Source organism: Centruroides vittatus, unplaced genomic scaffold, assembly GCF_030686945.1.
Source record: "Centruroides vittatus isolate TY-2023 unplaced genomic scaffold, ASM3068694v2 contig_1074, whole genome shotgun sequence".
In the NCBI taxonomy this organism is placed as follows: domain Eukaryota; kingdom Metazoa; phylum Arthropoda; class Arachnida; order Scorpiones; family Buthidae; genus Centruroides; species Centruroides vittatus.
In genome coordinates, this window is record NW_027120692.1 from 71,431 (window position 1) to 96,506 (window position 25,076).

General features: G+C 27.2%; 1 protein-coding gene across 5 annotated transcripts in view; it reads right to left on the bottom strand.

The window, feature by feature from the left end:
• Window positions 1–25,076, bottom strand: part of LOC136973095 (pecanex-like protein 1) — a 133,108-nt gene that overhangs the window by 69,901 nt on the left and 38,131 nt on the right. For 3 of the 5 annotated variants that reach the window (XM_067267808.1, XM_067267802.1, XM_067267796.1), the window contains exons 4-9: window positions 16,702–16,848; window positions 14,529–14,633; window positions 11,207–11,818; window positions 10,648–11,076; window positions 6,622–6,795; window positions 2,739–2,891 (exon numbers count right to left, since the gene is read on the bottom strand). In XM_067267808.1, the coding sequence (XP_067123909.1) occupies window positions 2,739–2,891; window positions 6,622–6,795; window positions 10,648–11,076; window positions 11,207–11,818; window positions 14,529–14,633; window positions 16,702–16,848 (1,620 nt within the window). The remainder of the gene's footprint in view (window positions 1–2,738; window positions 2,892–6,621; window positions 6,796–10,647; window positions 11,077–11,206; window positions 11,819–14,528; window positions 14,634–16,701; window positions 16,849–25,076) is intronic. The other 2 variants (XM_067267825.1, XM_067267817.1) reach the window with 1 other exon arrangement.

The following is a 25,076-nucleotide window of genomic DNA, read 5'->3' on the forward strand; positions in this document are numbered from 1 at the left end:
ACTTGTGTAGCCATGCTATTAATAGTGTGTGTGAATGTATTTGCAATGAATACTTTGTAGTAAATTCGTATATGTCTAAAACAAAAAAATTCTGCTAAAGTGCCCAGTAAGAGTTCAGCAATACAAAGACATTACTAGTCTGCCTTTTCCATCTGTTCCAATAGTAACTCTCTGGGAAACTTGGATAAATGCTGCAGTGTTTCATTGTGAAAATTTTCAGAATATTTCAGAATTTCTTAAGTAGTTGCAGCTAGAAACTGCTGCCATATATAATATTCAACAAGATGAAAAACTGGAAAAGAAACTTTATGCAGTACACACATTTAAGTTCTTAGTAGAAGGAATAAAAAGTTTGGAAGAAACCAGAAATACTATGAAATGTCAGTGGGGAGTAGTTAAACTCTAGACCGTTTATAGAGAGATTTGGAAAAAACCTAGATATTCAAGAATTTGTTCATTGCAAACACATGAACCAGAGATATAAATAAACATCCCACACAATAAGCCTGATGAGCATATAATGAAAAACCAATGATTGCCTTAAAAATTGCCTTATAATTATTAACTTAGATAAGAGATGGTGCCTAACGTCTACCTCTAGTAACAAAGTACTTTATATCAATCATTTAATTAGCCAATTTTATAGCCTGATTTTTAAGGTGATTGTTGGTTTTTCATTATGAACCAGAGAATTAAAACATAGTTTGCTCTACTTGTTTCTTAGAAGTAGAAAGATCTTTCCCCATTTATAACATTTGTTAGGAGACAAGCTAATGAACTTTACAGAAAAACATACCAAATGATAAATATCGTGTACTACAACTGATTTTTATTTGAATAAAATCAATTATGTTTTCTGAAATGTAAATTTTTGCACCTATTTCTTTTTTTGGTCTTTTTCCTGCACATTTTTTGCACTGTTTTTGCATATAAAAATCTAGTCTTTAATTAAAATAGAAAAAAAAATGTATCAAAATTGTGTGTCAAATAAATAATTTGTAATTATACATTTGAACTGTTGTTATCAATTTCTACTGAATTTACATTTAAGACAATTTACTCATTTTTGTTTTTTTGTACCTTAATATTTTAAAACTTTTTATTATATGAAGTTTTGTAGTTTTCAAATCTTGCAAACGTATGATTTCCAGGTTTGTTACAAAAGTTTTTAGAAGATTCTTCATCTTAAAAAATTTTTATTGTTAAATATTAAAACAAATAAGATAACTTGACTGTTTAATAATAATCCAAATTAAAAAAAAGTATGTTGTCTAACCTGAGTTTAATTATTTCTAAATTAAGTATCAAAACTCAAATATTAGATTCCTGAAGAGAACTAAACTGAAAATTTAGAGAAGAATTTAAAAATTACTCTTCATTAACAAGATATTGCCTGCAATAGGGCAGATTACAATCATTTTGAATAATTTCCGTGATTATTACTGACTAATAACAATATTTTATTTTATTGAATTATTATATAAATATTATTGTGTATCAATAAAAGGAAAGTTTTGGTAGAAAATCAGAATTGCTAATTCCAGCAAATACCAGTTAACTGATGACTAAGTTATGTGTTGTTAGAGATTCTAATGTTAATGTTCTCCTTTCAGTTATATTTTAAAAAAAATTTTGATCATCTTTAATTGATTTGTTGGACACGTTGAGAATAAAAAAGTAAACATTATATTGTTATTTCACAATTATGGACACATTGTGGACATACAACATTTAGATATTTAACAGCTGATATCTAAATGAAGTAAAATTTAAAAATTTTTTCCCTTAACATTTTTAATTCAGTTTTGGTACTTTACAACAAAATTTTCTATACAAATTCACATGTTAAATGTAATTTTAAAACTTTTTAACACTAACTGAATACTGTTTAATTGGGCCACCAGTTAATCAGGGCAGCTGCTTTATTGGGCCAAATCTCAAAGAACGGAAACCAAACTACTAAATTAATACATAATTTAATCACTTAAATTGGAACTTTTTGCTTGAGACAGTAGCAGAAAAGGAATTTAGCAATTTTTGATATATTTTAGAGATCTTCCAAAAATTGTTCTAACTAAAAATGGAGAAAGGAAAAATCATTTAATCAGGAATGAATCAAATGGTCAACTTTTATGTACGTCACTACTAATACTGTATTTGGCAACACTAGCGTGATGCGAATCAGTTATCTATCATCGTGAATCTGGCAAATTTATAGGACAAATATTTTCTTTATTTAGGTTTAATAAAGCATTAAAATAGGTACCTAATTATTATTATTTACCTATGTATTACATATTTTATTTTAGAATTTACTATTAGTTCGTTTAATTGGGGCAGCCGCTTAATTGGGCCAATGTGTTCCAATCGACTGTATTATATGTTGTTATTTTTTTTTAAATTAAAATTTAACATTATTGGAATTTTTATCATTTTGAATAAAAATTATATAATAAAACTATTCAAATTTGATATTTTTAGTAGGAGTATAAAACTTTCACTTATATGCAAGAAGTGAAATCAAATATTTGAAATGAAATTGGATAAGATGTCTAATGTAAAAGATTGAAAATACAAACAAACATTTCTCAAATTTCTTTTGAGTACATTATTTTGAAATATTATATATAGTGTAATGAAAGTTTTAACAATCAGCTAGAGAACAGTTTATGTTGAAAAATGCAAACACTAAAAATATACTACATTACTCACAAAAACATTATATTTTATAAACTTACTTTTCATAACTACTTCTTTCTTTAGCTTTTGTAGCTCTATTTCATATTCTTCAGGATCAGTTTTACTTAATATTTCTAACACTCGATGACCAAGTGACCATTGATCTGATTCTTGAACTTGTTTATTATCTGATTTTAGATGCAAACGTAAACCTATTTCATATTCACAAAAGATAATTACATTAAAAATTTGCTTTCAACTTAAAATTTGAATAATTTGATACAGCACAAAACCAAGTATCATTGCAAAATGTTTAACATAAAGTAAAAAAATTTAATGCTAAATATTGAAAAAAATATAACATAACAAATAGTTGGAAATAAATTTTTTGATAAATTTTAAAGAAATGTAAGCAGTCAATAACATTAATGTATTAGATCCATATCAATAGTAGAATTCTTTTTGCAAAAGTAAGTTTAAAGCATACTTTCATAGGCTATAAAAACAAATTTCTATATTTTGTTACTGTTCAACAAACTATATATACAGTGCATTCTCACTAATCCAAACTAATTATTACACAGGGTTGTTCAGATTAGAGAAACATTTGGATTAGTGGATTTATACATAAAGTAAAAAAAGGCAAAAAGACCACAGACAAATATGTAAATCTTTTAAAAAGTTTTTATACTGTATATTTATTGTACATATATTTATGTTAAAATATGTAGTATATACAGTAGAGCATCGATTATCCGACCCCCGATTAACCGACTTATCGGTTAACCGACCGCGTTCTAGTCGGCAAATTCAAATGTCCGCTAGTGATGTGGCACTACAATATTTGGTTATGTCTTGGCTACTTTAATATTATTTTTGTTAAATTTTTGCATGTTTTAGCTGGCAGCACTGGCTCGACCATGAAAGGGAGGCTAGTATTTAAACCAGGCCTCATACACTATACTAATAATGTATTTTTTCATACTTTTCGGTTATCCGACCAACCCCAGTCCCCAATTAAGTCGGATAATCGATGCTCTACTGTATTAGGTTTTACAAATTCATCATATTTTAAAAATAATCTAATTTTTTTTATTTTCGGCTAAAACATTTATTTACAAAATGAATAAAACTGATTCAGATTAAGCAGATTTTGGATTAGTTCAAGTTCAGATTAGCAAGAGTGCACTGTATTAGTAATTCTATGGTCACTTGGGCATTTGATATACATAATGAATTAAAAAGTAATATTCCATCAGAGAATATAGCATTAAACATGGCTAATAATGCAGCACAGTCAAATATTTATTTTGTTTATGAACTTGCACTTATTTGTATATTTTTCAGAACACCAAACATACAAGGTCGAAATTGTATGATGGATAAAATATGATCTTAAATGTCAATAGTTGAATACAGTCTATTTTTGCTTAATGACAAAAATAGAAATTGTTTTTCTAATAGAGCAATAACTTTTTGATTAGCATTATACTGAAATCCAACATGCTCCAATTAAAAATCATTATGCAAAAATACTGTATAAAAATTCATAGTTAAAAGTCATTACTGTAACCAATTAAAAAAGAACAGAGAAGTTATGAAATCTATCAATTTTAAGTTAGGCCAAAACAACCAAAGTCGTTAATGTTTTTTTTTTTTTTTTTAAATGTAAGTGAATTGAAAAAATATAAATTTAATGTTTACTTAAACCTTAAAATTTGATGAACTGTTCTAAACTTGAATTTGAGTGCTTATAAATGCATATTGCACTAATAAAAAGCAATTTGCATAGAGCTAGCGATGTATAGACAAAGTATATTATTAGATATTTGTTTTTTGGAAATGCATTGCTTTTGGATTAAACAATTTCAAAATACAGTCTTCATTATCTTCTCAGCATATAATTAATTTTGAATGTGTGTCCCTCTAATTTTTTGTCTTTTGCTTCTAGATCATAATAATATAAACAAGTTTCAACTGTAATGGTATTGGTATTAAAGGTTTGAACCTACAATCATAAAATGAAACAGAAAAACACAACTGTTAAAAAGTTAAATGTTTTCAGAACTTTCTATTTCCATCTTCAAATCTACTAGATAATGTTCAAAATTAAACAGTTCTTTTAAATTTTGAGTAATATCTGCCATATTAATGCAAATTTAAGACTGCTTCAGCCTCTTACGGTGACTCCTGCATAAAGTATTGGAATAAGTCTTTGGGCAGTCTGCTTCTCTGCAACTTGATATTGCCCATGTCCGATGGTTATGATTGCTGCCTCTTTTCTTTTTTGGCATTGACTACTTTATTCTTATTCACAGCTAGCATTTCTCCTTCTGTTTTGAGCAATAGAAACTCCAAATGATAGGAGGTCTGAGTCAGATATAAATACTCATGCTTACTTTAATTCCAATATATTTAGATTTTCCTTTCTTTAACTGCTTGGGTTAAGATGTAATGACAAAATTTTTCATGATGTCTTTTTAAGTTCTAACTTGTTCAGTTGGTCAGGAGTGTTACAAATCTAGTATATCTAGTACTTGAATAGCCCTCCTTTCTCATCTATCAGTGGTGTTTGGTACACTCTTGATCTTTTGATCTAATGAAGTGAGTCTTATCTTTTTGATATAATTGATGATAATAGATTGGTGTAGAGAGATAATCCATACATTCTCTTTTGTTATGTTCTTCTTTAGAGTCTTGGCTGCTCAATGGCTTGTCATGAAAGCTCTCTGTTTTTCATCCTATGATTTGTGTGAGCAGTTCTGGCATGGCTAGTTTTGACACTATTTAGCTATTAAAAATTAATATAATGGAGAAATTCAAACTTCAAAATATGATGAAACATAAATATATACTAAACAGGATATAAAAATTTTGCTTAATATACTTGTTCCTTTTATTCAACTAAAAATAGCACTTTATACTTTATAGAAGTCAGAAAATTTTTTTTTATCTCAGATCAATGTTTTAATAATCTATAATTTCATCTTCAGATCCATTACATTTTAATAGATTAAACAAAGTGATATCAAAACACACCAATATCCAAACCATTTGCTACTTGGGTAGCATATAACAATCTATTTTAGTACAAAACAAATTCAAACTTCTTGTTTTAATTCATATATTTATTAATTTTTGCATAAATGAGTACAGTTATTTCACTGTAACCACTTTATGCATGCCACTTTGTTATATCACTTAATGACAATAAGTTGATCTTATAAAAAATATTCATTATTAAATTTTGTTTATCTTAGCCAATTGCTTTAAATTAATTGTGTTGATAACTTCAATAACTTATTTTTATTTTATAGTGTTCATTACCTCCAATTATAAGCAGATATCATTTATATTTACAAAAATTTATTGAAAATGAGTAATTTTTATTGTGACCTTTTCACAATGCTGGACTGCAATTTTTAATCAAAAATTTAATTTAAAATATATGCTCTCCACCTCAAATTATTAGTAGTGACTTGTACACCATACTTTTCCTTTAACAATAGAATTGTGCCAGTCATCTATTAACTGCTTTAAGAAAAAAAGTTTTGAAGTGAAATAACTTGACTTCCAGTTTGTGTCAGAAGTTTGTATGTCTGGGCCTTCTGCCCCTAAAGTTTCCATATCTAGTCTTGAATTTCATCTATCTAACTCCATTCTCATGATTAAGGGAAGACGGATGGATGACAGTGAAAATTTATAGGTCTACAATTTTTTCAACATGTAATTTCACTTAATTATTATTAAAAAGTTATTACAATTTTATGTAATAAATAATTACATGATTTATTTATACAAATGGCTAAACAAACAAACAAAAAAAAAAACTAATTTTAAACAACAAACTGAAAGTTTTATAATTAATTCAATCATATACCTAAAGCACCCAAAGCAAGTGCAGATAACTTAATAAAATCTAAAGCATGGCATTTTTATTACCTTTGTATAATGGCATTTCAGATTGATGATGTTTTGGTATTGCACCACGTGATCGACTAGATGGTCCTTCTAAAGGAGTTGTTTCATCAGGAGAAGAAAGTGTGCTGTCAGATAAACCTTCGGGACTACTGTTAGCTAAACAGCTAGAAGTATTTTCAACAATAGTTCCAACTCCTAATTAAATTTAATAAAATTTATTATTATGCAGTTAAATTTTATTTCTGTTACATGGCTTATTAATTCCAAATATTTTTATTTTTACAATTTTTAATGAATGTGAAATTTGAAATCATGTACAACAGAAAATATTACGTTTTTTAATAATTTTAAAAAACAACAATATATAAGAATATATTTATGATATGAATTTCTTTACACTAATTATACAACAAACATTCTTATCCTTAATTTCATTCTAAGGGGAGTACAGAGTTACAGAAACAGTTGCTAAAAACCAAACAAAAGATAAAATTTTTTAAACAGAAAAGAATCTATCTATAAAGTCTTTTAATTACAAATTATAAGTTTATTTAAACATCAAAAGAAAGGTTATAAGCTCATTAGAATGAAAACAGGAAAAAAAAATATGAAAAATAACAACATTTGTTCCTTTTTTGTATTGAATGAATAGGAATTTAAGCATTTTAACTTGCCTCGCAAATTTAGTTTTTTTGATGCCTGAATTTAAAAAAGTAAATGAATAATAATTAGTTTAAAATCAGTTAGAATGCAAAAAAATGACTTATTTTACTGCAAAATGGTTGGATCTAGATAAAACAATTGTCTGAATTTAATATGAGCTGGAACAATTCCTCTAATAGTAATCATTAAAGCTTTTAATATATAATATATTAAGAATAACATACAATACCTTATGGTAAGAACAGAACAGGAAAATACAATAATAACAATCTAAAGCAATAGTTCAAAGAATATAAGTATAAAGCCACACCAACTGCCGTATAATATCGAGCTATATTCTGGCAATAATAATTTGAATTACTGATTAATTTGTCCTTAGATTTCTTTGAGATTATTCTAAAATTATTTAATTTAATATGAGATGGCAACTAGTGTCTACCTCTAGTACCAAATTACTTAGTTTCTAATTATTAATTATAGCATAATAATAACCCGATTAATTATGGTGAGAGTTTGGATTAATATCTGGATTCTATGATAGTATGAGTGATTCTATACAAAAAAGTTCATATGAACGTGTAATCGGATTTCTTATCTGAAAATTTTGTTCAGGTACAGTATATTTCAACACTGCACAACTACATGAAAACATTAGAGGAAACATTATTTATATCAACATAACCAAGTAGGAATGTAATACAACAAAAGCTTGCACACAAATACAAATCATTATACACCTAGCAAACATACTACAAATACATATCACAAAGAGACAGTCTTAGAAAAAACAAAATATACTATGACTGAGCCATGATCAGACACCATAGCAAACAGATATCACTTTCATTGACATACAAAACACATTTACATGCATTGTAGACATAGTTGTACCAAACACCCTCAACAAACAAAACACATATACTGAAAAAATATCCGTAAATACTCAGAACTCACCTATGAAATAATGTGTCTGTGGAAAATAGATAAGGTACTTATCATGCCTGAAGTCTTTTCTTGCAAAAGTTGTCATATCACATATATTACACAAAAGTCTAGAAACATTAGGACTTCAGCACATACATCACATTACACATGGCTGTCATGCTAAGCATATGCCACACAGAAAATTCTTAACAGATACGTACATGAACATCATGTAAACAAAATATATTTTTTATTTACATGATGTACAGTACACACTCCATCAATGCCAACATAATACTAAAACATACGACACTAATTATACTGTGTAAAATAAATACATATGATATCCAAAATGCAATACAAAGAACACAAGAACACACAGTTAGAAGAATTTTGTATAGACAACATTCACAATTTCTGCTACAAAAAAAAACTACATTCCTGAACCAGAAACTAGCCAAACATTTAACATACATAATCAATAATCCACAAAATATACTAAAATGTGATGTCTTTTATAAGGATACAAGATATCACATACATAAAACCAAAAATTATAATATTGTATACTTTACAAAATATATTTCAATCAACAATATTAACATACTAGCATACAATCCTCAAAATACAATAACAATAATATGTTAAAACAATCTCAAAAAATTTTAACGTAAATATTTATGGTACTGTACACTTAATATTTGATGAGCAACCCATAATCAAGGTGAGTACAAGGTTGAAACAGGGCAATCATTCCTGATATGAGTCATATCACATTTAGAGTAAATAAGAGGTAAATAAAATAATATCTGTTAAAGTTATCTTTATTGATTTTACTAAGAATCTCCTCTGTATTTTGTACATTTTGCCCCTTATTGCATGTCTTAACCTGGATAGTAAAAGCCTTAATATTGACCCCATACTTCTTAGCTAGTTTAATAATATAATTCAGCTCTTTGTTTCTGTCCTGGGTACTGCTATACAATAACACATGGAATACCAAGAATGTTGCTACATACATTTACTAAGAATGTTGCACATATCCAACAACTTGGGTTTAGGATCAATTACTTAGCTCTTCTTATTTGCTATAGAGGACTAGCATTTGATAAAATCAATAATCATCTTGTAAATAGTTTTATAAGAAACATTATATAGAGAGTGGGAAATTACCAAAACATTATCAGCTTTCATGATAAATGTTTAAGTAGAAGTGTGTAATAATATTAATTAAAGTGTGGATTAATATACAGAAAGCAGGAGAGAACTAAAGATGATGCTTGTGTATGTGTTTTGGTGATTTCTGAAAAACATGCAATAGTAATTGAATGTATGTGATACGTAAGATTTTTTTTAGAGACATTCTTGTATGTTAATACAAATGAAAAGCTATTGGATGAGTTAGTAATTATAATTTAAAATTAGTAGATAATTTGCACAATAAAAAAAAACTTATAAACATAGACAAACCTAAGTTACTTGCAGGAAGTTATGATAATGTTAAAATTCAACAGCTGCAGACTAATTGAATCAGATAACAAACAGCAAATTGAAGTATAATAGGTGACTTTTACTCTGTTTTAAATTGCTGAAATATTCCCAAATTTAATGAGGAAGTAACTCTAGTAATCAAATATTCACTTTTTATAACTCATACAAAATAATAAAATTATTCACTAAAGTAACTACTCTGCACCTTGGATTATCTGTCTGTTATTAATTTGTATTTAGTCTTTAATTTGTAATATTTTTAGAATTCAGTTTTCATTTAAAAATTTATTTATATTGAAACTTAGAAAATAAAATGTTTTTTTTATAAAATATATAGTCTTTCAAAGCTTTATTATATAAATTGTAATCTATATATAATCGAGATGGGTTGATAATGATGATGATAATCATAATAATAATAATAATAAGTGCAGAGCCCAAACAGTTAGGAGTTGAAAGTTGAAATTTGGTACACAGTTAAGGTACATCATGAGAATGTACACTAAGAAGGGATTTTTCAAAATTCCCCCCTCAGGGAGAGGTTGTTAACACTCCCCCCTGCAGGGAAAGTATTAACAATGGAAGTGTTAATCTTCGCTATCGTTACATTCTGCCTGAGCAATGCCAGGCTTATCTGCTAGTATTTTAATACTTCAGATGACATTAAAACAAATTTCTATTTCAGGTTTGTAATTTTTCAGTAGAATAAATTATTAATTATGAATTTAATGTATAAATAGAAATACAAAGTTCAAAATCTACTCTATAAAATTTATTTAGTTTTTTTAAATCATTCTATCCTCAGTATATATCTAAATAGTAAATAATAAATAAATATATATATATATATATATATATATATATATTTTTTGAAGATAATTTTTAACTTCAAAACTCTGTGTATATCTATTGAATAGATACAAATATTTAACTACTTTTTCTATTTATTAAAGTAATTATTAAACTTACCATTTGGGTTAAAGAGCCACTCAAATCCAGCAACACTGCTTCCGTCTGATGGTGAAGGAGAAGGCAATGGACCTTTTTTAGAGCTTTCTGTCCAATTAGGAAAACTAACATTGCCTTTATCTGATTGGCAGGTTGATACAGAATCTCTGTTATCTTTATGATGAAGAGATGGTTTATATATTAAAGTAAAATGACTACCATTGCTATCAGGTAGAGAAATAGATAATGTTTCACTAGAGAGAGATGATACTTCACTGTTGCTATGACTTCTTTCTGAAGGTTCACTGCTATTATCTCCAGTATCAGAAGATGCTATTTCTTCTGGTAACAATTCAGCAAGAGTTGATTTCACATTTGACTTAGTATTTGAAATCCTTTCTTTATTGCCTTGTATAGACATCTCATTTACAGGTTGAGTTCTTTTTGAACCTAAATAAAGTATACTTTAAATATTAATCCTCACTTTTATGGAGCAGAAAATGTGTTGAAAGAAATGATCATTATATTATCCAAAGAATGAATAGTAATAATAGAAGTATAAATACATTTTTTGACATACCTGATAACTCCCTTAATCCTGTCCTATGTGGTGTTTCAAGAGAACGATGTCTAACCAATGAACATTCACTAGAAGAAATATGAGAAGACTGAACATCAGGATTGCTTGCTACATTAGAAGAATTATTTCTTCCATTGTCATTACTAGTGACTTGAAGCTCATCATTAAGTTCAACAATAGGTTTAATTGCTTCACTGAAGCATGGTCTTAATAATTCAACACTCTGACGTGGAAGACATGGACGAGGATGTACAATACCACTTCCACTGCTAACACTTCTACTAATTGCTTCTAAACTAACTGGATGAGAAGGTGGTACAGATGGAGATGGTTTCTCTGGACAAGTTTCCAATTCACTGTGAGCTCTACGCACTACTTTTCTATCACGATGTTGATTTCTTCCCCTACTACGTGCTAATTCTGCTGCTCTAACACTAGGATCTTGAGACATAAATCCCAATTCTACTGATCCTGTACCTTTTAATGGAGCTTCAGAACTAGAACTAGAAGAAAGACTCAGGGCACTGGCAGGCAGATATGTAGTATGATGCAGTGATTCAGGCATCATATAAATTGAAGATGCAGCACAAGCAGCAGCATCCTCAGAATGAACTAGAAAAAAATTATGATTTAATGTGAGTTTTTAATTAAAAAACCATACCATAACTTAATAGTTATGCGATAGTTAGTTCAGTAGTTTATCAATTAATTTTCACAGGTTCATTTCAAAAATAAATAACTTTCATAAAATATTATATAAAACTAAAATTTTAATCTTTAAATGATCTTAAGCTAATATTGCTTAACAACTTTTTTATTTTTATGGTAATTGGAAATACTTAATTCAGCAAAACATTAAAATTAAAAATAAATTGTAAATGTCTTTCAACTTTTATCAGATAAAATTTTGTCAAAAACATTTTGCAGATAAATCACTATGAACATCTGATGAACATTTAAATTTAGAAGTGATAAATTACATTGTTTACAAAAATTATGATTTATTTTGTTATTAGACAGTATTTGGTTAATACTGAAAGTTTCTAGATATGAATGAACTGTACATCATATGTATAGTACATTATTTGTATTAAATTTTCTCACTGTACCCCCACCACATTCTTAGTATTCCATCCTCTCAGAGTAATTGTAGAATCAATCAAACTACTGGATTTCTGAGTATTTGTAATATATTTTCTGAAGACAAAAGCTATCACTACTGCACTTTAGAAATACCAGCAAAAAAAAGCAGTTCCTTGACTTTTGAGAACAAAGTAATTACAAGATACTAGATCCAGATTATAGGTTCATTAGTTAAATACTTAACTCAGCTAGGAAATCTATTATTCTACCTGCTGAAGCATTGTTATGGTGACCTCAAAGTCTGATGTTTGGATGCCTCCAAACAAGTCTACTTGAATCTTAAGCATAATAATGAAATTAATCAGCAGTGACAATCAGCCTGTAATGTTGACTTTCAATGTTATTCAGGCTTCATTTCATTTGTATGTGTTTTATGAAAATGGAATAAAGTAGTCTTTGATTAAATCCAATTTTAAATCATAAATCATCACCACCTGAGAATTTTCCAGAGTCAATTCCATTGGAAACAACTGACAGACTGCACCAGATATATTCCCTTCTATTCCAGAATGATGGGAGTTTGCAAGAATGATCCATCTATTGGTGTAACTACTATGCAACTACTAAACAAAAGTTGTTCTATTAAAAACACAAACTGCAATGCTACATGTTACACATTTTTCTCATGGAAACTTTCAACATGAACCCCTTATAATTAGGGAAAAAATGATAATGAATCAATCAGATTTTACATCAGAATAAATCCTATTCTGATATTTTTCATCCAAAAAATCATGCTCTTTAATAAAGTAAAGTACAAAGAAATTATTTATTACTAGCTGACCCGGCCACGCGTTGTTGTGGCTCAAAATGTATCTATTATAAATGTATCACACTTCCCCCGTGGGGAGAATTTCAAAAAATCCCTTCTTAGTGTACATTCTCTTGACGTACCCTATTAAAACGCAATCAAAAACGCATCTAAAATAGTATAATAAAAGCCGAGTTCTTCACAGTAAGTCTTAATCCCGTCATTTTTCCCGCTGGGGAATATCGAAAAATCTCTTTTTAGTGTATATTCTGTTGACGTAACCTATTAAAACGCAATTAAAAACGCAAAAAACCGCATGTAAAATAGTATAATAGAAGCCGAGTTCTTCACGGTAAGCCTTAATCCCGTCCATCTCCCCCCACTGGGGGGGATTTCGACATGTATATTATATAAAAACACGTGCGTATTCGAATGCAACGTTGTGTCAAAATTTCAAAGGAATCGGTAGGAACAAACGAACGTTATATTTTATTTATATAGATAGATAGAAAATGATCTGCTTCAGTCCATTCTCACAGAAAGCAGAATGCCTCACAGAAAAGCAAACTTAGGTCGTCGGAAGTTAGCGCCATCTGTTGGACATAAAAGCCTTAATCCATATATAAATATATTTTTGAAAGGGGGAAATGGTGTAGGGGTATGAAAAATAGATAGTAGCCGATTCTCAGACCTACTGAATATGCATATAAAATTTGGTAAAAATCGGTAAAGCCGTTTCGGAGGAGTACGATAACTAACATTGTGACACGAGAATTTTATATATAAGATGAACAGTTCAGTCAGTTTCTCTAATACTTATTTCAATCATTGATTCAGATACATTAAAGCCAACTGAATAACTTAAAGCAGAGAAAAGAATAAAAATAATTATTTTCAGTGAGGGAAAAATCACTTTTCATTAAATAAATTCTCAATTTAATTCCACTACACTAACTAAAAACTTAAAGAACTTTCTGGTAAATTCTCAAACATTCACAATTTTCTTCAAATTCTATATTTCCAATTACCATTATTATTTTAAAATTCTTCAAACAACAAAATAAAGAAACAAATAAACATATTAAGAAAGTCAAAATCATCTTAAAATATTTTTCAAATAAAATTTTTCAGTCTTTTAAGTAAATAGTATCACAAAACTGCAAAATAAACGAGAAAGTTTAGGAATGCTGATGGAAATTATTTATTGGAATAGAAATAATTTTAAATATAAAAATTCTGTTTCATTTTATTTTTAAAAATGCATAAGCTCTCTCACCTACCCAATAAAAATATATTCTATACTTCATTTAATAAAAGATATTCAATTAAATATACCAAAAATATAAAAATACAAAAAAATTCAAATTTAGATTTTTTTTATATTAATTAATTCTTTAAAATGGATTAATACTATACAATAATATAAACCTATTTTATCTTGTCTTGAACATGGCTTTGCAGAATTACTATCATCTTCAGTTTGCCTATTTTCAACAATTGAATCAGTTGTCCATTTTAAATTTTCTGTAGCAACTAAAAAATAAAATAAAAGTAATTTTAAAATTGAGTTATATACATAAAAAATCATTTTTCTACCGTAAATATTCATGGTAGAATAATAAGTGAATACTTAAATAATATCGAACTTAAAACAGTTCAAAACATATTTTAAAAAAATTAATTGTTCAAGAAAATTCCAAATAAAATAACTTCAAATTTTAAAATTTTTGTCGTGAAAATTATGAATTATGTATCTAAATAACTAACTTTTTTTCTTGATTTTAACATCTCTGGCAAAACATTCATGGTTACAAATTTTTCAATTTAATATAATTTTTATTGAAATTATTTGGTTTTAACATATAATACTTTAGTTTTTTTTTTTAAATTTAAGATAATGACCATATTAATCATTAAATAATTTATCATCATAGATTGACCTGTTCTCATTTGTTCATAATTCTAAAGGTTACTTTAGAATTATTAATAATAAAGTAATTAAATAATAATTTGTGAAGTGCCAGACAGAATTTGAAATTATGTGCTAAATTGTAAAAGTGTGCAACAGGACAGTTAAACTCTCACCTTTTGAATAAAAAATGACATAAAACTAAACAATAATATAGTAAAAAGATTTATTTAATTAAATAATGTCTCACAAAGACTATTATAAATACTTTCTGCCGAAAAAGTAAATACTAAAGGCTTAAATTACAAAGGGGAGAAGTTTCAAAGTTTGGATATATACTATGCAATTGGCATCAGCTTAAACATTGATGTTAATCTCTCCCACAGCCCAAAAGGTCTATAATTGTCACCTGGAGACAAGGGTGGACCAATTAGAAAGTGATGAGGGATATTGTCAATCGGAATACAGGATCGCGGAAAGAACCCTATTAAAAACTCATATCTCAAGGACATGAAAATATCAAGGCAAAAAATATCTATTTTCACCTGAAAATAAAGATATTTTGTTTTATCTTTTGACTAAGACTTCCTCTCTTTGCTAATCCAAAACTATACCAGTATAATAAGTCCTATTTATAAACAAGGTCCAAGAAGACAATATAAAAACAAAAAAGTAAAACATTAAAGACATAGAGGTAAAAAGAATTAAAATTTAAGTTCCCTGTGTTGTGCTTCTCGAGAGGCTGACTGCAGATGAACACATCAGATGATCCAAAACACTTCCACGAACGAAGCAACCCCTAGGGCCATCAACACAACAGCCGCCCACTGCTGAGAGACTTTATAGTCAACATTGACAGCAACATTTGGTTGCTGTCAATGTTGACTATCAGGTAAATAGAACAAAATCCTTTATAAAGTGACCAATATACAAATTTTATAAACATGTTTTTATTTTAATTAAATGGGTTCAATTGTAAATAGTAATCCTGACTCAGTGTCTGTCATACCCACATATGACCTTCTTGACCACTCATCTGTTCTGACCATTGCAGCCCATTGGTTATTCCACAAAATAAAATTGAATAACAGAACAATTTTGTGAAGAAAATACTATTCTCATTACAAAGTTATTTAAAATGTTAACTTACTTAGTCATTGTAATTTTCTTTTATCATAAAATATGGTTATCAAATTGCACATATAACTTAATAAATAATTGAATAATTAAAAAATTAAATATGGGTGAATTAATTGAAATAAGTTTATATTAAGTTATTGTATTACAATATATTTAAATCAACCAGACAATGTTTACATGTAATGCAATAGTTGAATTAATATACAGTAGACTTAAATTATTGTAATCATGGATATTACAGTATTGTTAGATTAGAAATGAAATCTTACTTAAATTTTATATTTTTACTTTCTGAATAAAAAAATTTATTTTTAAATGTAACAACACACAGTGTCATGTAGTATCAATAAATTATTGTTAAATATGCAAGATGTTAAATGAAATACTAAAAAACACCAAAATTTTAACTAAAGTGTTAACTGGATGTAACAAATGATTAGAACAAATTTTTAAAAATTTAAACTCTTCATTGAATTAACAAATTCCTATAAATAATAGTTTACATAAAGTACATTAAAGTATTTCTGCAAAAAATAAGTTAATATTATTTACCTTCTTGCATTACTTCAGCTACAAGACTGGATGAAATACCTTCTTTAATATTATCATTACCCTGTGATTGTTCATCTAAAGGTTTTTTTAAGGATGCAGCTCCTGAACTACCAGAACTTTCTCGATGATGAACATCAACTTCTAAATCTGCAAGATAAAGTTTATAAAATTTTTTAAAATAATAAAAAAGTAGTGTATAGACATCTTGAATATATCATATACACTATATACTTACTGCAAACATTATAAATTTATGTTTTAAATTTTTATAGCTTGTAATAAAGGTTAAATAAACTCAATTCACTAGAAAAATATATTATCCAAATATAAATATAAACATCTCTACTAAACTCGATGCATTGCAATGACACACTAACTGCTGTAAATCATCGTGATAGTTATAGCCCAATGATTTATGGCAGTTGTTGGTGTGTTATCCACATATAATCCATATAGCCAAATTGTCAAAATATGAAAAATGTTAGACTCAGATGGAGCTGACAGTTGGTAGAATACTGGATTGTTTTTCAAACTAAATTAACAGTTTGAATCCATCACCCAGAAGCTTCACAAATCGTACGATTGTCCAATACAATAAAAACCTTCATCACATATATAAAGAAATAGCAGAAGAGAAGGGGATCAAATTAACATACACAAGGACCCAGACAATATATTAGTATGCAGAGAGTAAATGTATATAATGGATAATAGACAAATTAATTTGCACCAAATAATTCAAATGCTTGAATTAATTGGCAGTTAAATTTTGAACTCCGGGCATTCCATTAATGCACCTTATGTGCTATAATTCATTTTTTAGTTTTGAAAATGTAGCATATATGCAAAAAAGAGGGGTACCAATGGGAAGTCTACTCTCGGGCGACCTATGCAAATTAATACTGAGACAATTTGAGCAAAGGATCATCCCTGTATTTGCTGAAAAAATCATATTATATTAAAGATATATAGATGACGTAATAGTGGTATGGAAAAATATCCCGACTATCAACAACTTTCTAAATGCCATCAATAACAACCCGTACAGTCTCACACTCAAACTAGACCAAATGTTGTCTTCAGAGGTGCACTTTTTAGACGTTTCCATATGTATTAACAACAATGAAATACAAACAATGGTATACTATAAACCAAGATTCTCGCCACTATATATACCAGCAGAATCAGAAGACCCATACCAATATAAGTTAGCTGCCTTCAGAGCATTAGTAAAAAGAGCATTTACCCACAATAGCAGAAGTGAAGACATGGCTAAAAAACTCAGGCACCTTGAAGATATAGCAGCCATGCATGGATATAATAGAAGCATAATTCATAAATTAGTCTGGAAACTCCACAATCCACACACAAGAATCAACAATAACATGGGACAAGTGGGATCTACTAAGATTCCTGAGCAAGAAAATAACACAAATTGTATGATTGTCCAATACAATAAAAACCTACATCATATATATAAAGAAATAGAGGAAGAGAAGGGGATTCAAATTAACATAAACAAGGACCCAGACAATATATGAACTACAGTAGAGCATCGTTTATCTGATAGCCGATCAACCGAAAGCTTTCCAGTTGGACTGTGTCATGTTGAATCGAACGTTTTTGATACTAGATAACTTCTAAAGTATAATTTTTTTGTTTTTATATTTTTCAATATATTCATTTTGTTTGTACAAAATAAAGAAATAATTTTTAACGATACAATAGTCTCAATTATTATTATAAAAATTTTTGTTAGGCTTAAAATCACCGAATATTCAACACGAAGTGACACACAAAGGAGAAAAAGTTCAACATCGGATAGGTTAATATGTTTTTTCGTACATAATCGGTTATCTGAAAAATCAGTTGTCCAAACAACCCCAGTCCCCAATTGATTTGGATAAACGATGCTCTACTGTACTTAGAAATGATAAAGACAAGCTGAGTAACATGAGAGCACCAGGGGTATACAAAATACTGATCAAAGATGATAAGTTTTATAAAGACTTGGTGTACATAGGATCAACAAAAAGGTCGCTACAAAAATGATTAAAAAACATAGATATGATATAGACAAAAGTAAGAATACCACAACATATGTGTCAGACCTGGATATACATGCTGACCTAGGAAATGCTACCCTTATAAAGAAATCATTCCAAACAGACCATATAAGAGAATTGGAAATATACAAAGCCAGCAGAGCAGGGAACTGTATAAATTATAAAGACAACAATACTATATCATATGCAGAAAGATCCACAACAAAATTGACATCTTATTCATAGCATTTTGAGATAAAATATTAGTATGCAGACAGTGAATGTATACAATGGAGTAGAACATAAATATACAAATTAATTTGCCCCAAATAATTCAAACACTTGAATTAATTGGCAGTTAATTTTTGAACTCCGGGCATTCCATTGGTAGAATATTATTGAACCTGAAGCAGACCTCAATAGAGATACAAAAGTGTTTGTTCGTGCAAGTAAATATTATTATATTTTACTGGAAATAAAAAGGTTTCGAAAGGGCTATTTATTATAAACATTTTTAAATATATATTTTTACATCTTCAGATAACTTGTTTTTTTAATTAAAATTTTTGAATAACTGTTTATGAATTGGCAATGTTTTTAATATCACTTTCATATATGTAATATTGAGTGACATATGACAACTTATTCCATAGTCTGAAATTATCAATCTGATCATCTATATATTCATAAAGCTAGATAATTATCTAATGATTAAAATGGATATCTAAGGTTTTATATTTATCTTAATTAAATAGTCAGTTTCTATCACTAATAAAAGTATTAAATAAATTGGATAAAATGGAACATAATGGATATCCTTGTAGAATTTCTTGTGCATATGACTTTGTTAGCTAAATCAATTAGAAGAAAAACAAACTATTTTCATGAAGATTACTGTGTTTTGTTTTTAAATTCTGAACTTTATTTTTATCCAGAAAAATATCTGGAAATAAAACCATAAGTTTATGAAGATCTACAAAGAGTAAATATAATTTATATTTCTTCTTAAGAAATTAATTTTGAATAATCTGTTAATTGTGATTCTGTATTGGTTGTGTGTATTTGATGTCATTTATGAATTGTGTGTTTTTTATAAAAATTTTTAGTTGGCTGAAGAGGGACAATATTGAGCCCGAAACGTATTAACACGTATTAACTAAATAGTAAATAAAAGGATGAAGGATTGCCTGGTGGTCGATTAATTACACTTCATAATGTTTAAGCAACAATAATTTGTTAATGTTACTGATCATTATTTTTACTTATGCACCTGGTATCTGTTGATAAATGACAAAATTATTTAATTTTTATAAGTTAGATATAATAAGTGTCTTTGTTTTCCTCTGCAAAAATTATATCATGTTATTCATTATAATATATACTTTTCATCAATTTTTAATTAAATCTGTTAGAAAGTTGTAATAATAAAATTTAATTAACAACAAAGTATGAGAGGGATTGAGTCTAATGGAAATACAGTTATAAGAACTTATTTTACATTAAAATTAAAAATAAATATTTAATATGGAAAGAATAAATTATTCTTAACTTCTATAAAATATTTTCAAAATTTTTTTCCAATTATCATTAATATTCAGCTCCATTTTAAAACATTTTTAAAAAAAAATAAATAAAGATTTACATCTATAATCATCTTGTAACTTATTATATTTAAACTAAAAATTTAATTCAGGTGGATCTAAAAATATTTATTTTTTAATAAGTAATTTTTCTCTCTATTCCTATTTTTTGTTTAAATATAATGAATAATATAATTTTTAATATAATTTTTTGTTTCTAAATGCAAATGTTAGATGCCATCTGTTAGTGATAATTACTATGAAATTTATTGTATTTGAAATAAAAATATTGCTTGCTTTTAGTTGTTTACAATTATAAAAGCTATATATTCTTTTATATTGTTATATTTTAATCTGACACATAGCTTTTTTTAAAAGCCACGCAAATTCAAACCACTATTTTGAACTATCAGTATAAAAAGCCACACATGCATTGTCCTGCACATAACGAAGATTCAACCAATGACTATACCATTGTGTTGAGTAGAGCCTGCCTAGCCATCGACAACATCACAGGGGCCAAACTCTTCCTCACAACATCCCACACGGAACAACTCAGATGGTTGGAGACCATAGAAATCTTTAAAGCTAACTTTGTGTTATCTTTTATAAATTTTAAGGAGGAAATGATGTCGTTGATGGCCTGGCAGGCTCTACTCAACACAATGGTAAAGTCATTGGTTGAATCTTCGTTATGTGCAGGACAATGCATGTGTGTCTTTTTATACTGATAGTTCAAAATAGTGGTTTGAATTTAATGTTGCTTTTAAAAAAAGCTTTTACGTTCCGAACGACATTCCATGGGGTAACTGTTATAGCATGGAAGAACTTAGGAAAAGTTTGAAAATGTTTGTCCAGAGATAGTTTTTTGTTTTCTTCACATCAGTAATTGGTTCTGTATTTGTTATTACATATTTCCTGGTGTGGCATGTGTAATTTTAAAATTTTATTCTGTACATTTCTTAATGTTTTCTTAGATTTTCAATTTTCACTAAAATTCAACCTTTACATATATTTTATATAATTTTTTCTTTAGTTTAGTTAAAAACCAGAAAAAGTTTAGTGATAAGATACAGTATTTACTTAAAAAATAACTTAATAATTTACTTTATACTTATTGAAATCTCTATATGCCAAAATGATTCATAGCTAAGAATATGCAATAGACTAATAGTTGAATTGCCTGGTATTTAAGAAAATGACCTTTAGTAGGTTACAGATAACTTCTACCACTGCAAAATCTTGAATAAATATGTTATTGTTTAATTAAACATATTATTATTACTTAAATTATAATTGTATTATATAGATGGTGCAGACACGAGAACTTGAATGTCATATAGAAAATTTGTAAAACAACATTTGTAAAACTTTTTTCTAGGAAGTGTAATAACATACTGATGAGGATTAGAAGATTGAAATGCATTTATGAAAAAAATAAAGAAAATAACATAAAGTAATGGTTTTAAAATCTTTTAATACTAGTTTATTGTTATTTTAACATTCACCTCATATGAAAAGTTGAGAAAGTACAAAGATAACTAAGAATTTTATCAAAGTTTTATCAGAGTTTATATATTTTTTTAATATAATTTTAATAGTTCAATACTTTGGTAAAAATATAGAAAGTTAAGAGTAATCTTAAATCTTTTTAAATAGATTTAATATTATTAAAATAATGACAATAATAAATTAATAATTATTTGTAATAGCAAATAATAATAATAATTATTATTTGCTATAGCATGAATATATGCTATTCGAGTAGAATATTTTAACAGTAAATTTTAATTGTAAATGACTTCTTTTAAACTCCTATTTTTCTTTGGTACATAAAAATGTGTTATTTTAATTTAAATCTTTTTAAACCCAATATATTAAAAAAAAAAAAAAAAAAAATTGAAGCTAATTGAAGAAGTGCCAAAAGGTACAGGATGACTTAAATTAAATACACTAAATACTTTTTACATATATATTTTATTCTGAAATGTTATATGCTGTAAAATACAATAGTATTTATTGTTATGACAAAAACATTTGCTCTTTAAAATAACAGATGGACACTGCATGAAAATTTGAATTAAGACAAAATATAAAGAAGTTTAAAAAACTGATTTTGTGAATAGTTTATGTAAAAATACATATAGAAATTAAGAACAACAATTTATGATAAAATTTTCCAATATTTTTTATTAATATAAAAAAAAACAAATATAAAATTTTAAAATTGTTTTATGTAAATATATGTTCAATGAAACAAAACAAAAATATCAACTTTTACAGAAGACAAACAAATTTAATGAAAAATACAATATTCACAAAAATTCCAAATCTGGTAATGAGGAAGTCAAAAAATTACAATGATAGCAGAAATGAATCATGAATATTTAGCAACATTTGTTTACTATTCATAACTATTTTTGATATTAATATCAAAACATAACTTATTTGTCATGAATAATTCAAGAATTGAATTATAAATTGCAGTTAGATTACTCAAAAAGTAGATTGATGTGTTTATCAAACTTATTTTATATAAATCAATTTTTTTAAACATTAATTTTATTAAAATAGAAACCACATTGCAAAAAGATATCATGAAAAAAAAAAGTAAAAACTTTAATTGACAATTATATTTTTCTCTTCTTACAGCTATTTGTATTTCATTAAAATGTAAATAGCTCATAGTAACAAAAATAAAGAATTCTAAATAATTATTTCATCTCATCTCACTCAGAAATTATTTAATTAACACCCCAATGATTCTGAAAATAAAGTCAAACGGGATTTAAATATTTAACAGAGAAAAGCACTGCTAAACTTAAAGTTATCAATTTATTAATAATTGAAACATTTTAGATAATCATTAGTACTGAATACCAATCTAAACAGAATAGAACAAATCTTTACAAATTATATTTTCTGACAATTAAAATTATATATTATGCTTACAACACTAAAACTTTATTAACAAAGAAAACTTTTTTGATTCTCTTATTAACTGATATAAAAGTTAATGCAACTTAAAGGAATTCCTTATTTTGTTTTAGTAACACTATGTAACACAAGTATTTTATTTTTGTTTTCACTATGTATATTCCCTCTTTGTTCTTTTCTGCTCCAACATCTTTATCTGAACATAAATAATTTAATGTTGATGGCAGCCTTTTACTGCTGGCTGAACTGGATTATCTTTAATTAGGAATTTTAAAACAATATGCTTAAAATTAAAATCAATAGGGTCTATGCTATATTTCCACCTGTTGTAATTTATTGTTTTTTTTACAGGTTTGAATTTCTCAACTAGTTTTTTATCTTGTAACAGTCTTTTGGAAAATTATGCTTTATAGAAATATTAGAGATTCCACTTAGCTCAATGTTTCTATCAATAAATGATGATGAATGTGTGAAGAATCTTTAATAAAAAGATGCAAATATGTTTTAGTATTAGTATCAGAAGATATTTGTTATGAATAATAAACAGATGTTATGATTAATACTCATAATTGATACTTTCTACCATCATTGTAATTTTCTGATTTATTTATTACCAGATTTGGAATTTTTGAAAATCCATCGTATATTTAAAAATACAATAGATTATCAATCTATTGTTTTTGGCGGGACTTGATAGGAAAAAATGATTGACACAGGAAATTTATAACATTGATGTTTTTATTGTTTATCTCATATGAAAAGTGTATTTTCCAGTGATAGGCTTATATGAAGGTTTTCTGTAAATCTAAATGATATGGAGTATGCACACAGACGTTTTGTTTATTCTATATTTTAAAAAGTTGTTAAGAAGTTTGTTCTATTTTCTTTTAGTATAAATACTTAATGTATTGACTCTTTTCTTGTGCTTGAAGGTGATACAGTAGAAGTGTCAAAAATGTTAGTAAAATTATAAACTTTTGTAAATTATGGTGTGTTGATTCTTTTATGGAAAACAGTTCTGACTTTTCTCACTTGTCCAAACATGATATCCTCCACCTCAAGACAATGCAGCATTGCCAACCTTACAGGAAAAAATAATCATATCTGCCCCTTGAAATTATCGTATTTCACTTAAAATTACCGTACATCCATCTCAACCTTTTATACTTACGTCTTTTATCCATAGAAATATTAACAAGGTTTACCGTATGTCAGAATCTTGTAAACTTTTTATCTATGATCTTTTTTTACGACAAAAAAATTTTTAGATCCCATTTTACAATGAAGTTTTCATGACTCTCTCTTATAATATACCTCTGAATATACCAAATATACCAAAACATAATATATAACATATAATATATAACATATATATATATAACATATATAATATACCAAACAAACCTCTGAATGGGCATAAGCTAAAATTTACATTTTTTCATATAATTTCAACATACCAAACATTAACAAATATGAAAGACATTCCTTTATATAGTGTACTTATTTCATAAGCATAAACTTTAGTTTTTCCAAATTCTTGTGACTCTAAAACTTTTAGTTCACTCCTCAAGTGGTCATGATTCTCTATTCCAAAAAGTTTCAGTTCTAGACAGTTCACTAAATGGAAACTACTCTATAGGTACTACATTAATACATTCTATTACAACCACTCACCAACACCAGTATATAGCAAATCTAGACTCCAACCAATGCTGAATTACATCAGGCTACATATGGCTGATTATTAAAATAAAATAAAATAAAATAATTATGTAACCAATTTGGCACTAGAGGGAGATGTTAGGTGCCATCT